A 15,237-nucleotide genomic window follows, 5' to 3' on the forward strand; every position below is an offset into this window, starting at 1 on the left:
TAAGCCTGTTTCTTTAACCACTGGACCACACTATGTTGCAGAAAGCAGAAAAATCACAGGCTATAACAGGATTTAACAAGCTATCGTGGGCTATCAGGCTATAACAGGCAAAGGCTATAACAGGATTTAACAAGCTATCATGGGCTATAAGACTATCACAGGCTATAACAGGATTTAACAAGCTATCATGGACTATAAGGCTATCACAGGCTATAGCAGGCTACCACAAGATATCACAGGCTATAACAGGCTTATAGGCTATCACATTCTCATCAGTCTCAAATCTTTAGCCACCTCCTTTCACTTCAGCAACTTTTGTACTGATTGCAATATTTTGTAAGTATTTGTATACCATACTTTTATATAATATTTTTTAGTGCTCATGAAATGTGAGGGGCAATGACACTGATGCTAGAGAATTAAGAGTCCTTGCCTCAGAGTCTGTCAATTGTGTTGTTTGTTTTGCGATGTGGATTGCACTAATGTCCACTGGGGGACATTAGTGCAATACCACCAAACTCACTTTACTTGTGTGACCTGTGACCGATTTGAACCCAGGAGTGAATAGGCTTTGTATAATGATTAAAACCGGGAATAAATCACAATATTAATATACATTGGAGTGACTAGAACCAGTAGAAAATCTGCAGCCTTTTGGGGTTTCTTGTTTCAAATGATATGTAAGAAACCCACAAAAGACTGCAGCCAGTAGTTTAACATTAGGAGTGAAGACAAACTATTAATATTTAATTGGCCTTGAGTTTAGAAGTCTCGGGAAAGGGAAACCGGTAGTTATATAAAAAATGTAGCGAAATCAGCAAGTGCCAGTAAAAACAATTCTGGATGCACCTGCCAACATACGCACACATATTTTCAGGCCTTACTTTATACAGTAACACAGATTATATATATAATCAGGGGCGGATTCAGACGTTCATGAAGGGGTGGGGGCTGGGGCAAGACTGTCATGAAGAGGGGATACCTGATACGAAACATACCGTTAAAGTAAACAATACCCCGGATCCGCCAGTGTATGTATATATCTAGATAGATAGATGATATTATGTTTCATATTATTAATATGTCCCATTTGTTTTAAAAAATAATTGGAATGTGTTTGTTACGGTACAATGTGTTTACGAAGGAATATAATCGTGACTATAATTCAAATCTGTTGTTGGAAAGGGATGTTGACTTCAATCAAGGAAAGGGTAATCTCATGCACAAAAATACAGAGCTGGAGGACTGTGGAGAGCCCTCTGGGCGGAATACTGATATCCCACATTGCAGTGCAACACCACACAGCGCTCTATGTCGTGGAGACTCTGTAGTCCTGTTGATTTGATTGTCGTACAGAGAGGGCGGCGGATAAAATAAGTGTTTCGTTTGTAGGTTTAAACGCAAATTATAATCAATAAACCGACTGGTTCGGGTAAGTAAACACCTTATACCTCCCGACGACTGGTTTGTGATGGGATATTTCGTGTTTAATCCCGGAATAAATTAAAATCCCCGTTTCAAAAGTGGTCGGCGAGGGCAAAAAATGGTGCCTCCATCTTTCTGCGGCGACTGGCTTTTTGTAAAGCAGGGACTGTGAAATGCAAGTTTAAAAACATGAAATACAAAAAATTGACCAATGCGTTTCTGGTGCTTTGGGATCGTTGGGCATGGCATTTTTGTGAACACATACTTTATAAGTTTTCTGTTTTGTATTCCAATGGTCGTATTTTGCCAAAACTGTCTGCTGCCTTTTTCGTTGCGGCGACGTTCCGCAGCGTGTGGTGCGGCATATTATTGTAATGTAGCCCCAGCAGCACAGAAGGATTTCAACCTTTTACTTAAACAACCGTTAAACAACGACTAATCGTTTATTTAAACACGTTTGTTTTTTATCGTGTGTTTAGGTGTGTGTTTCGTTAGCAGGCAGTATTTTTTTAAAAAACAAAATGTGGCCCAAGACATCCCAAGGCCTCAAGTCAGGCCTGGATATGAAGACATTTGTTTTATTTTATTTTTTAACGAACAGCAACTGGGCTCGAAATAAAAGTAAAGCCGCAAAAGAAAGCAACGGAGTGCGCCGATCTTAGCATTTCCGGGTTTGATATATTCAGTTAATATTTTCAGCCAGTACAGTGTACTGTTTGCATATGACTGATCACAAGTGATTTGCAGAATGTGTTCTCTTCCCATGTGTGTATTCCAAGGTATTTCACTGTTTGTAAAACTAGTCATTACAATTAATAGCATTATTAACGATAGTATAAATAATTCATTGTTAGCAAAGAGTTCTCTAGTGGGGAGCGATCTAAGGAGAAAACCGGAAAGTAGAGGTACTTAGAATGGAACCCGAGACAGCCTCCCTACTTTTCAGGCTGAGGTCTGGACAGATACAGGTAAGATGTAAACATAATGCTAGAGGCAAGGTCTGTGGACTTGAATGGGAACCCTGTTTCTGATATGGCATTGTTTTTGAGCCATTGACTATATACATGCTGTACATTTAAAAACATAAACCATTTTGCAATTGATGCAAACCTTTTACAAAAGTAAGAACGTAAACTTGTAGTATAATATTTGTAGTATTCTATCGGTGACGACAAATGTTCTTACTACTAGTCACAGGCGTTAAAAATAAATACATTGTAAAAGCTAAATCTGAATTCCAGATCCCAGTAAAGTTCAATACCAGACCCCATACTTGCTGTCCAGCTGTGTACCAGACCCAGTGTCTTCTAATTACTCTCTGCTGTTCTCCCGACAGGTTGGAGCTGTACAGAAAATGTCATTTCCCCCTCACATGAATCGCCCTCAAATTGGGATCCCCCCTCTTCCGCCAGGGATCCCCCCTCCCCAGTTTGCAGGCTTTCCTCAGACTGTACCTCCAGGTGAGTGAGCGTTGAGAGGGCTTGTACCCCATTGGCTAGAAACTTTTCAGGTTGCATTTCCTGCTTTAACGTAGGCACTATGTATGTCTCCCTGTTGAGAGAGCAAAAACTTATTGGAAGTCAATTCAGTAGCAAGTGGCAGATGTTTTTTTTTTTCTTTTTTTTTGTGTGCATGCTAAAAAAATTGGACAGGTTAGGAATCTTTGCCACCTTCTTGTTCTAGGGTACATTCTGCAACACTCTCCACAAAAGGTCATCCAAGGTAAATATGAGACCATTTTCACATCTTTTCCTCTCCTGCTCCTGGGTTTCATCAAAATGTAACTCATGAAACCAAAAATGAAATTAGGCTGGAAGTAGAGTAAGTAATTTGTGTATTTACAGTGCCTTGCAAAAGTATTCAGACCCCTGACCAATTCTCTCATATTACTGAATTACAAATGGTACATTGAAATTTTGTTCTGTTTGATATTTTATTTTAAAACACTGAAACTCAAAATCAATTATTGTAAGGTGACATAGGTTTTATGTTGGGAAATATTTTTAAGAAAAATAAAACACTGAAATATCTTGCTTGCATAAGTATTCAACCCCTGTGCTGTGGAAGCTCCCAGTTTACACCAATGAAAGAAATTAACGAGGACACAGTTGCCTTACCATTGGCCTCTACCTGTGAACCATTAAAGTTGCTGTCACATTTTCTGGATAAAAACCCCACTGTTGAAGGATCATTGGTCAGGCTGTGAATCTGAAGGAAAATGAAGACCAAAGAGCATTCTACAGAAGTTAGAGATAAAGTAATACAAATGCATAGATTAGGAAAAGGGCACAAAATAATATCCAAGTGTTTGGATATCCCAGTGAGCACAGTTGGATCAATAATCAGGAAGTGGAAGCTGCATCACACCACCCAGGCACTGCCAAGAAAAGGCCGTCCCTCAAAACTCAGCGCTCAAACAAGAAGGAGACTTGTGAGAGAAGCCACAGAGAGGCCAACAATCACTTTGAAGGAGCTACAGAGTTCAGTGGCTGGGAGTGGAGTAATGGTGCACCAGTCAACCATATCAAGCGCTCTGCATAACACTGGCCTGTATGGGAGGGTGGCAAGAAAGAAGCCGTTACTCAAAAAGTACCATTTGAAAGCATGTCTGGAGTTTGCCAGAAAGCATGAGAGTGACCCAGCTGCGATGTGGGAAAAGGTTTTGTGGTCAGATGAGACCAAGATAGAGCTTTTTGGCCAAAACTCAAAGCGCTATGTGTGGCGCAAACCTAACACTGCCCATGCCTCAAGACACACCATCCCTACAGTGAAGTATGGTGGTGGCAGCATCATGCTGTGGGGATGCTTCTCATCAGCAGGGGCATCTTGTTAAAATTGAAGGAAGAATGGACGGAGCAAAATACAGGGAAATACTGCAAGAGAACCTGCTTCAGTCCGCTAAAAAACTGAAGCTTGGGAGGAAATTCACCTTTCAGCAGGACAATGATCCCAAGCACAAGGCCAAAGCAACATTGGAGTGGCTCAAGTACAAAAAGGTGAATGTCCTACAGTGGCCCAGTCATAGTCCTGATCTCAATCCCATTGAGAATCTGTGGCACTATTTGAAAATTGAGGTCCACAAGCGTCATCCAACCAACCTGAACAACCTGGAGCAAATCTGCCAAGAAGAATGGGCCAAAATCACTCCGACACTGTTTGCAAAGCTGGTACATACTTACCCCAAAAGACTTAAAGCTGTTATTGCAGCGAAAGGTGGCTCAACCAAATATTAATGTGTGGGGGTTGAGTACTTATGCAAGCAAGATATTTTAGTTTTTTATTTCTTAAAAATATTTCCCAACATAAAACCAATGCCACCTTACAAAAATTGATTTTGAGTTTCAGTGTTTTAAAATAAAATATCATCAGAACGAAATTTCAATGTACCATTTGTAATTCAGTAATATGAGAGAATTGGCCAGGGGTCTGAATACTTTTGCAAGGCACTGTATATTCGTGGATCTAAGACTGGGACGGTGCCTCCTTTTTTTCCATTGATGCATCGTTGTCCAAAAGTCACCAAAACTAACAGAAGTAATACATTTAAAGCTACTGATAATATACAGCAGGGGTTCCCAGACTTTCTGAGCTCAAGGCCCCCCAAAACATTCCGAATCCTGGCTGAGGCCCCCCACCCAATGAGTCTGTATTCTTCTTATTTAGTCATTAGCAGACATCTTTATAGTTTTTATTAAGTAATTTAGCTGCAAACACCTTTTATCCATTGTGACTTACATTTTTTTTAAACTTCCATATAATGTACTACATATACATTACAAGGGTAACAGCATCACTACAAAAAATACACTTAGCCACACATTATGTCTCACTGCTTGAGAGAGACATACGGTAGCATAAAGGCAGACCAGTAGTAGTGCCAGCGTTTTTTCTTGTAGATTCTGAGCAGATCACCTAACTCTTATTGCAAACAACACATTAAATGATAAAACAAAAAAGTACAAGGATAAAAAATACATTTAAGAAAATAATACTACTTACAAAGTACTCTGGGTTCTGCATACCTAATGGGATGGGTGCGCTTGGTAATTCCTGCACAGGTCATTAAATCGCTGTTTCATTCCAGTCATTGATATTCGCATGTCACTCTCCACATGCAGACGTGCTCTGTGCTTTGTCTTCTGTGCTGTCAGTGAGGAAAACCCAGTCTCACACATGTTGTAGCAAAGGGTAAAATAGTTCTTAGAGCTTTGTCGCTAACAACAGGGTACTCATCCATAATGTGTATCCAGAACTGTGGTAACAGAACAGCAGAGAATTTAATTTTTAAAGTCCCATCGTTTGACAGTTCAATCAACTCCTCTTGGGATTTCAGGTCCAGGTTTGTATCGATTTCAGAATCAAAGGGATTTCAGATCCAATTCAAATGTTTGTTTTCGAGCTCTGGAAAGTATTCACTGAAGTAATGTTGCAGATGAATCAAATGAGACACGAGTGGCAGGATGCTGCTAGTACTCATGCTGGAAGATTTAAGTTCTTCATGTAAAAATGGAAACATTTCTGTCACTCCTTCATTAAGTTTTATTTTCCCAGAGAGCAATTTTTTAGTGAATGCTCTAACTTTGTCTTGCATATTTAATATGGTTACGTCACGGCCTTGGATGCTTTGATTCAGAGCATTTAACTGTCCAAATATATCCGACAAGTACGCTAGTTTCAGAATCCATGTAGGATTTTCAAAACAACTTGCGAGTTGGCTATTCTCTGATAAGAACTGCTTCAGCTCATGTCGAAGTAGTGTGCATCGAAGACAGAATCTGGCTTGCTAGTTGTTGAAGTTTCTTATCTGTATTGAAACTAGCCACCACTTCTACAATGGTGTTTTTAATAAATTCTCCATCTGAATAAGGACGTTTGGCACGAGCGATATTCCATGCCACAACAAAACTCGCTTTAGTTACATCCACTTCTTTACTGAATGCTGAAAGGAGCATCTGCTGACTTGAGGCGTGCTTTTAAAGAGGCCAACCCGTTTCTCCTCAAGTCTGATCCAGGAAGATATTCGGATTAAATTTTGTTGTGGTTTGTTTTCTAATGACGTTTCAGGTTGCTCGCCTTGTAATGTGTAAGTGATTGTTACAGATGGGGACACAGAGGTTTACCACTGATTTCCGTGAAAGCAGACTTCCTCCCATTCTGGCTTAGCCTCGGTTTTTATCCTCATACGTCGCTTATTACTCGTGGAGGGTTTGCTAAATGCCATTGTCTCCACGAAACGAACGAGCACTTAATTCAAAATTATGAAACTTGCTGTACTTTTACCTGCACAACCAGCTTTCACTCAAGATGATTGAAGGTCATCAAGTGACAAAATGTCTTTGGAGTGAACATGCAGGCTCAAAGAAACAGGAGAGAGAATGAATAATAAACACAAATGAATACAGGAGAACAAAAATAATAAACATGTTTATTTTTACTCCTCTTTCGCTTTTGTTAATTATTTTTTCTTCAGTTGACACCTTGCAGGCAAAGCCTGTTGAACGCCAACAATCCAGGGATAAAGATGGTGCAGACCAGAAACTGAAGGGGTTACTTTTTTCTGGCATGCCATTGAAACATGCTTTAAAATGACACTAGTTATTTTGGTAGCTCATCCCTATGGAGGACCATTTTCCAGTTATTCACTGTCCCTATTAATTCCCACACCCCTTGTTTGGATTACCACATTTTTGGGGCACTACAAACTGACTTTTTTTTTTTTCTCTTCCCATAGGGACACCTATGATTCCAGTTCATATGGGCATTATGACATCTGCTCCTACTGTAAGTTTTACTGAATTACAAGTGTCTTAATTGATCAGCTAGGAAAACATGATATCTCTATTAAATTGTTTGTGTTCAGTCGTAATTGTTGCAAATGCTAAATAATCGCATAATTAAAACTTGATTAATAGTGTGCATTTTGGTGGCTCTAGTGAATACAGAAAGCTATTGACAGTCGAGGAGTAAATCTAGTAAAGTGATAGTACAGTAAATATAGTAGCTCTGCATTTACGGTTAGTTTTTAGTACTTTTAAACTTATTTATATTTAACAACCAATAAAATCCAATGTCACAATTACTGCACTTTTTGAAAATCACAAAATATCAGTCTTGATGGACATGCACACAAATAAATGAAGACTTGTTCACTTTTGATTGCTGAAATGTTTACATTTATTAACAGATTGACGTATAAAAAAATGGTCTTGATACAAAATCAAAGCTTTCTGATTCTGTATGTAACTGAAGTTGCTTCTCTTGTGTATAGGTCCTGGTCCCCACTATGCCCATGGTAGGAAAGCCAATGGGACCTCGCAAAGACTTCCCTGGCATGAGAAACAAGGAGAACGATGAGAGCGGTGGTCCAACCACGACAGTCTTCGTGGGAAACATCTCAGAAAAAGCTTCAGACATGCTTATTCGGCAACTGTTAGCCGTGAGTATATCCTCTATAGACACCACAAGCCTGCAGTGAAGCAAGCACATTGAGAGTTGCACATGGATTTACATGATTAAGTGTTTCAGATTTATAGATTTGCTCTCAATTGAATTGTAATTTCCATATGAAAAAGGGTTTTAGTAAAGGGAAAAAATAAATGCTGATGGAATAGAGAAATAGGCTTTTCAGTGGGTAGATATTACTATATTTCTGCATACTGCAGTCATCTGCATATTATATTTAAGTGATACATATGCCATTCCTCAAGAAATCCCACTTAATCCATTTAAATGTACTGTTCATGTTTGTCTTCTGAGAGAATTCCACAAGTGTGGTGCATACTGTAAAATAGACTTTTAGTATTCTGCATACTCCTGGCACATACCACATATAGCCAATGTGACACAGTATGACTGATAATATGCAGTTTTATTATTAATTTTATACTAGCTATGCAGAATACTAATCAATTTAAAAAGCATGTGAACTTGCTCACCAACATGTGATATTTCCATAAACCTGGTTTCATGACCTATTGGATAGAACTTTTGTGTTTCAATAATTCATTTTCGTCCACAGAGAAGTAAAATTGATTTTAAACTATTTTCTTGCATAGAAATGTGGCTTGGTACTAAGCTGGAAAAGAGTTCAAGGAGCTTCTGGAAAACTCCAAGGTAAAAACAGAACAGGTACAACACTTCTAAAATATTTACACCTTCTTTATTTCTGTCTTTCGGAATGAGTAAAGGAGTGCTGACCAAGGTTTTGAAAATGATTTTATTTCCTCGTCTCTGGGAACATAATCACTGCCCCCCCCCCCCCCCCCCTTCTTTTTTTGCAGATAGTTTTAATGCAATACCATAGAAGTTGCTATTGCTTATAGGTACCTAATAACTTCCTGTACTGTAGGTCTGCTTTGACCATGTGACCTGTGGAACAGGAAGAGATGATGTATCACAAGCATGTTTTTATTGCTCTATGGTGTTTCAGTTGAAAAATATGAAATTCCAAAACAAGGAAGGGAGGGGGGATTTTAAAGCCTTTAATCATTCCTTTACACTTACTAAATATTACTGTCTTCATACTGTTGAATTAAAATTGAGCTGCACCTATAATGGAAATTAATCTTTCCTTCCTTGTTTTTCCACTGCTTGTTATGGTTTTGTGTTTCTTTGTCATTGAGTTGTCCCTGGGCTATATTTAAATGCGCCAGTCCAGATTTGTGTCTTAAAGGGCTATATTTCAAATGTTCTATGTTTCTTGAAGTTGATCCTGAACACCTTATGATGGAGTGTTTCAAGTTTTAGATGAGCCTTTTAATATTCCCTGAACCCTGGGAAAGCGAGCTGTAATACTTGTCTGTCTTTGTGCTGGCGCCTGTTACATGTGTGAATTCATCCCAACACAGCGTTTGGTTTCTGCGAGTACAAGGAGCCCGAATCCACACTCCGCTCACTACGGTTGCTACACGAGTTGCAGATTGGGGACAAGAAGCTGCTGGTGAAAGTCGACGCCAAGACCAAAGCACAGCTGGATGAGTGGAAAGCTAAGAAAAGGAGTGCAAATGGGGTATGTAGTACTTTATGCCTCTGCTCAGTATATATGGATAGCCAGCTGGCACATATCCCAAATGCATGCCTTCTGCCAATAAATGAATTGGTGAAAGGTCCTGTTACATTTACGATTTACTGTCACTATGGATTCGATGTGATCAGGGGTACACAACCTGTTGTCCCAAGTGATGACCATACTTACAGGGGTGCTTAGTTAAGCTACATTCCCTACCTGCTACTGGGTTTGACCTGGAATGGATATGAAATCACTGGTTCATTTCCATTAGCTGCAGATTGATTTCAAATGGGACTCGCAGCCCCAGTAAGACAAAACTTGATCTTTCCAACTCGCACTGATGATGATAGTTACAGAATGAGCGTCCAATGCTGAGGACACCTTTTGCTTTTAAATCTCCAACAATAAAAAATAAATAAAAATTGTAGGCTGAACATGACAACTGTGAATATAATGTACTATCAGGGAAACATTGGAGGTTGGTGGATTAATTTATAAATGGCAATTATGCAAAAACACGAGACATACAGGTGATCGGTTGCAGATTGGATTGTTGACTGCAGACAGACCTGGCTGCGTTCACAGTTTGATATGGGAATGAGATCAGTTTGAGATTTACAGACTAGTTTCATGGTGCTAATGGCATTAAGTAATGCAAGGAAACAAAGGCTTATGTATTATTTACTTTGGTTATTCATCTTTTAAATTTGATTATGAGAAGCAGGTGAATCAGGTCTGTGCATGAAGTTATGTGTGCCCCTGCCCTCCATATAGAGCACGAAGCCTGACTCGAGTGTGGATGAGGTGGAGGAGGAGCTGGACGACGAGACGAAGCGGCGCGACCAGCTTGTGAAGGGCGCCATCGAGGGGCTGATCCGCGAGTACTCGAGTGAGCTCAACGCCCCCTCCCAGGAGGCAGACACACACCACAGGAAAAAGAAAAAGGAAAAGAAGGAAGACGTACGTTGTCCCTACTCGCATTTATCGATTTATCGGCTAAAAATGATCAAGATGTTCATGATTTAAGTAACGTTTTAACTCCCATTAACTGGGTCTTTCAAATCCTCTTTCTAATATGAACTATCATCCTGCCACATTTTACAGAGCTATAAGTACAGCTCACCAGATGGCTGGATAGTGGAGAATTAATGTAAATTTCAAAGTCATGTAACAATGACTACTTGTATTTTTAAATTGATCTTTTCAATAGCTCCTTCTGTATTTCATTGTAATTTCAGATTCATGATAATAACTTCAGATAGTTTACATCACTTCTGAGTATCTATATTTTCCCTGATAGGCATTACAGGCACAATTCTCCCTCCATAGTAAATGTATTACATGGCCAATTTGCCCACAGTGAAAAATTGAGCCCAAGATGTCTACTTTTAAGTGAGATGTGGCCATTGCTAGGACATCGTACAAGTGTTTTTAGTATTTTCTCTCTTTCTAACAGGAAGATATAAATGCAATAGACATGGAAGAAGACAAAAGAGACCTGATTTCTCGAGAGATCAGTAAATTCAGAGACACACACAAGGTAGTATTCTAAACTATTTTGCATTTACAGAAACAAATACAACTTGCAGAAGATCTAGCATTAGTAGAATAATTAGTAAGTTGAACACAATCCTTGATTAGATATAGTTGAGGCTAAGGAAGAGCAGCCTTTAATATGGAATTTTTACTTGTATGAATTGTAACATTTTGAAGATGTTTTAAAATTATTTTACTAGGAAGAAATAAAAAATATATATACTGTAGCACTTCTTTTTCAACAGGTTTAATATGCTACCCCTAAATATTTAAGCAAAATGTAAGTAATTTGGCAATTAGGATCCCTGCCCTCAAGTAATTTTTATAGACAAAAATAAATAGGAGCAGAGTAATTCTCTGTTTCAATCTACAAAATAGTTAGATGCATGTGTTCTCATCAGGATTTTATAAAAGCGTAACAGCACCCAATTCCTATTAACTTCTCATTGTGTGTAGCTCTAAAACGAGGATCCTAACTAGGGAGTTCAGGACAGTTGTGATAGCAATGTAGTGGTTACAATGAACTGACAGGAGGCTCTCTGCTTTAAAACCCTGATAAGAACACTCTGCACTAGGGGGCTGGAATCAAAGATTAGGAGACACACTGTAGGGACAGGTGGTAGAAAGTTAGGGAGTCCCTTATATAGTGTCCAGGCGAGAACATTATGATGTCGTTCATAGGGGCAGGGATCATTACCAAACATAAAAACTGCATGGACGTAATGTAAAATTCCCTTAAAGCTAATCTATTCATTAAACCCCACCATTATGGTAGAGATCATATGGTGACTAAAGCAAGATGAATCTCAGAGCTTTGGGAAAAGTTACATGGATAGGATGTAAGTATGAGCTTTCATTTCTATTTTACAACTGTTGGGCGCCCCCTTCGGGAAGATGTGCAAAGGGGCAACTGGCTTTTGTCTATGCAGCACTGGGATTGTGCGAAGACACTTTTGTGTGTCGGCGAGTGCTATTGATATCCATGACTTGGGGTCAAAGCCGGACTGTTCGTTTCAGGCATGCCCAGTAACTTTAAATGCTGTACAGGCCATCCGGTAATGGTGGTGATTTAAGCCCATTAGCCTAGTGAACCTTTGCATGTCTTGCTGTGTTTTTTGTGAACCAGAAAAAATAAAAATAACCACTGCAGTCATTCAGACTATGCAGACTGTCCATATAGCAGGGGGTGCCCATTCACAGCACGAAGGTCTCTGAAGATTGTCCCAGGTAAGACTTCAGTGTTCTTTGTCTGCTTTTTTATTTTTGTTTCCACCTCACTCCTCACCCCCTGTCTCCTGCTTCGCTCCTGTCCTGCCCCTGATATTTGTGTCATAATTAGTCATCATGAAGTGAAGATATTTCTGCAGTAGTCCATTCTATGGACCCTTTAGTTTGGTCAGGAATGAAATGTGAAGATTTATTTTAGAAACTTGTTCTGCAGTCAAAGTACCAAAGGATCTGTGATGTCGACAAAAGCACATTGGCGCCTGTTAAAGGGGCCATAACCAAGCTACTAAATATATTTTTAGCTCTAATTAGCACAACAGCATTCTCACAATTCCCTATTTTGATTTCATGCTTTATTTCACTGAAAGGCAATTTATCAACTTCCAGTGCAGCAGGTTTTAGGACCCCATCTGATCTTAGTCTTGGAGTGTGGTTTCAGATGGGGTCCTAATACCTGGATTACTTCTCTGTTCTGTAAAATTATACGTAATTATTATTATTATTTATTAATTAATATCAAATGTACAACCTGTTGTATCAGAATAATATGTAAATAAACAAACCAAAACGTAAAATAACTGCTAACTGTACCACAGCAGAAGCAACAGATGCACACAGACAGTTTTTATTTTTACTTTAAACGTTATTTTAAGTTTTGTGAAACCTACAGTTTGTTTGCTGTCCTGTAGAAACCCCACCAAATATTATGTAAAATGAACATTTTTGTTTATAGGTGTGTATGCTGTGAAGCTTACGGATTTACAGGATTAAAACTTAAAACTTGAAAAGTTGTGAAAACCGTAATAAATAAATGTTTAGATTAATTTTCCCTTTTTTCTACTTCTAAGACAGACTAATTTTGTTTATGTAGGTACTGTATACTGTACTTTCATCCCTGTGATTTTAGTACAGATTTGTGACAGAATCCCAGCCTTCCTTACTAGTTATTAAAATAGGAATCACAAATCAAACAAAAAATGTCACACTTCTCCATCTAAAAGATCGAGGTTGGCTTGTCAGAAATATCGAGAGGAATTTACCACAGAATAGTCATTATTAAAAGAAGTCAAGTGTCTCAGTCTCACGTCTACTGTGAATACTGCCAGACAGACTTCTCTGTGAAACGTGGTGGGTGTCATGACTGTATCGCACACATAGGCACGAAGAAACACCAGCAATAAGCAAAATCCGACACTCCCCATTACTGTGTTTGTGTAAATGGGTTTTGAGGTTTAACTCGCTTTAAATAATTAATTATTGGATACTACACAGCATTTTGTGTTTTGATAGTTGCAGAGTAGTAAAAATGTAAATTAAAAACATTGTTAAATCTTTCCTGAGGTGTTGTTATTTTTAAAGTTTTGAGGTTGACTATTTCAGTCCAGGTTTGATGGCACTTAAAGATCCTAAAACACTGCATTACTAATGTTTAAATACAGAATAAATAGAATTTCAAAAAAAAAATGTTGAAGTGTTTTTACTGGAGTTTAATTTCTAAGTGCTGTGTGTTTACAATTACAATGAGGTCATTGGCTTTCCGGAGCCTAAGAACCTTTTAAAGTATAGGACAAGACAGTTTACTGTCACCATAGTCTAAACATGAATTGTGGAATAAGAAGGAAGCACTGTATTTGCAAGTAAACATCATTCAAGCAATCAGACTCTAAGGTAAGTCTAATAAAACAGTATTTTATTCTTCATATAAAGGTTAATTAAGCTTGCTTTTATACCACAAATAAGTTACATGTGTATTAAAATAGGTCCAGTTAAGTGTACTTTGATTCACTTCCCCTAATAAGGCTTTGCTTAATGCCTGTAATTCCTTTAATAGCCAGTAGGGTGTGTTTAGATGATTTCTTTTGAATGTGCTCTTGCTGTCAGTCTGCACACCTCTCTTCCTCTCCTTGTTTGGCATTCTCTGTTGTCCTGTCTTAGCTGTGTCTGCAGCATCAATATACCCAACACAGGTTCACAATACGGAGTTACTCTGGGAGTGTGCTGTTACACATTGTTATCTAACCACACAGATGCTTAACTCTTCCTTTGGAATGGGCTATGTTTCCTATCTAATGCTTATGGAACTGAAGTGAGTTTTCCTTGAAGGCGTTACCTATAGTTCAATACAGTAAACTGTGACCTGCTCAGGCCCTTTTTATTTAAAGGCATTCAAGCCCATTTTGGTAACCAGAATGGGCTTTAGTGCCTTTGGTAACTGATTTAAAATCAATTCTTGTGTTTAAGATCTTTTGAATATGCAGTTAATTAAGATACAATGCTATCAAGTCACTGTAATGGTCTACCTGCAATAAGACCATGTGATCTACAGAATCTACTTAAGTGAATATTGTTTGCACAATAAAGGGGGGCAGTAATGTCAAAGCTAGTAAGCATTTAAAACCCTGCTGATGGGTGTGGGTTTAAACTTCTGTTTAACAATTTTGGGAACATGTTCTGCATCTAGTGGTGTAAAGTTTAAATGTGTACCCGTTTCAGTTTAGTTTACTGCTGCGACTACTCTGCGTTTATCCATTTTAACATGTAATCGAAACTCTGTGTTATTCATTACCTTTGTTCCGTGAACAGTTTATTTTATTACATTCTGTATGCTTAGTAAATGGGGAGCGCTGTTCATACAATGTAGAGTTTAATGACACAGTGTCTGAATGCTATTTTTTCATTTAAATTCGAGTCCCTACTTTGAATTTGGTACATTTTACTGCAGTTAGTGTTTACATTCACTGATAGCCATGGGTGTGGCATTGTGTGTATAAAACATCTCTGTTGACACCACGCAGAATCTGTTCTGTATTACAAAAAAGAAAAACAGCAGCTGCACATGCAAAGATAGACAACATTGGCATGGCATAATGTATTGAACTTATTTCAACAGCAACATATTTATATTTTTGGTTACATTTTTTCACACATCATAAATGCGCATATCTAATATACACAATAGATAGAACATTTCTTGCTGATGCAACAGTGTGTCCTTAAGTGAGCTTTATATCTAATTTGCACATCTTATGAAAGTCTGGCCA

At 38.5% G+C, this 15,237-nt stretch overlaps 1 protein-coding gene across 7 annotated transcripts in view; it reads left to right on the forward strand.

The window, feature by feature from the left end:
* The window catches only part of LOC117422057 (RNA-binding protein 25-like), a 28,217-nt gene that overhangs the window by 1,462 nt on the left and 11,518 nt on the right, over window positions 1-15,237 (forward strand). Inside the window, exons 1-10 of one of the 7 annotated variants that reach the window (XM_058987362.1) lie at window positions 1,246-1,432; window positions 2,280-2,393; window positions 2,762-2,885; window positions 3,109-3,147; window positions 7,157-7,206; window positions 7,694-7,861; window positions 8,481-8,553; window positions 9,273-9,433; window positions 10,208-10,393; window positions 10,890-10,973. In XM_058987362.1, coding sequence (XP_058843345.1) covers window positions 2,340-2,393; window positions 2,762-2,885; window positions 3,109-3,147; window positions 7,157-7,206; window positions 7,694-7,861; window positions 8,481-8,553; window positions 9,273-9,433; window positions 10,208-10,393; window positions 10,890-10,973 — 939 coding nt within the window. In that variant the 5' untranslated portion in view covers window positions 1,246-1,432; window positions 2,280-2,339. Of the gene's footprint in view, window positions 1-1,245; window positions 1,433-2,279; window positions 2,394-2,761; window positions 2,886-3,108; window positions 3,148-7,156; window positions 7,207-7,693; window positions 7,862-8,480; window positions 8,554-9,272; window positions 9,434-10,207; window positions 10,394-10,889; window positions 10,974-15,237 lie in introns of those variants that run through there. The other 6 variants (XM_058987363.1, XM_058987364.1, XM_058987365.1 and 3 more) reach the window with 6 other exon arrangements.

This window comes from Acipenser ruthenus, chromosome 15, assembly GCF_902713425.1.
Source record: "Acipenser ruthenus chromosome 15, fAciRut3.2 maternal haplotype, whole genome shotgun sequence".
Taxonomy (NCBI): domain Eukaryota; kingdom Metazoa; phylum Chordata; class Actinopteri; order Acipenseriformes; family Acipenseridae; genus Acipenser; species Acipenser ruthenus.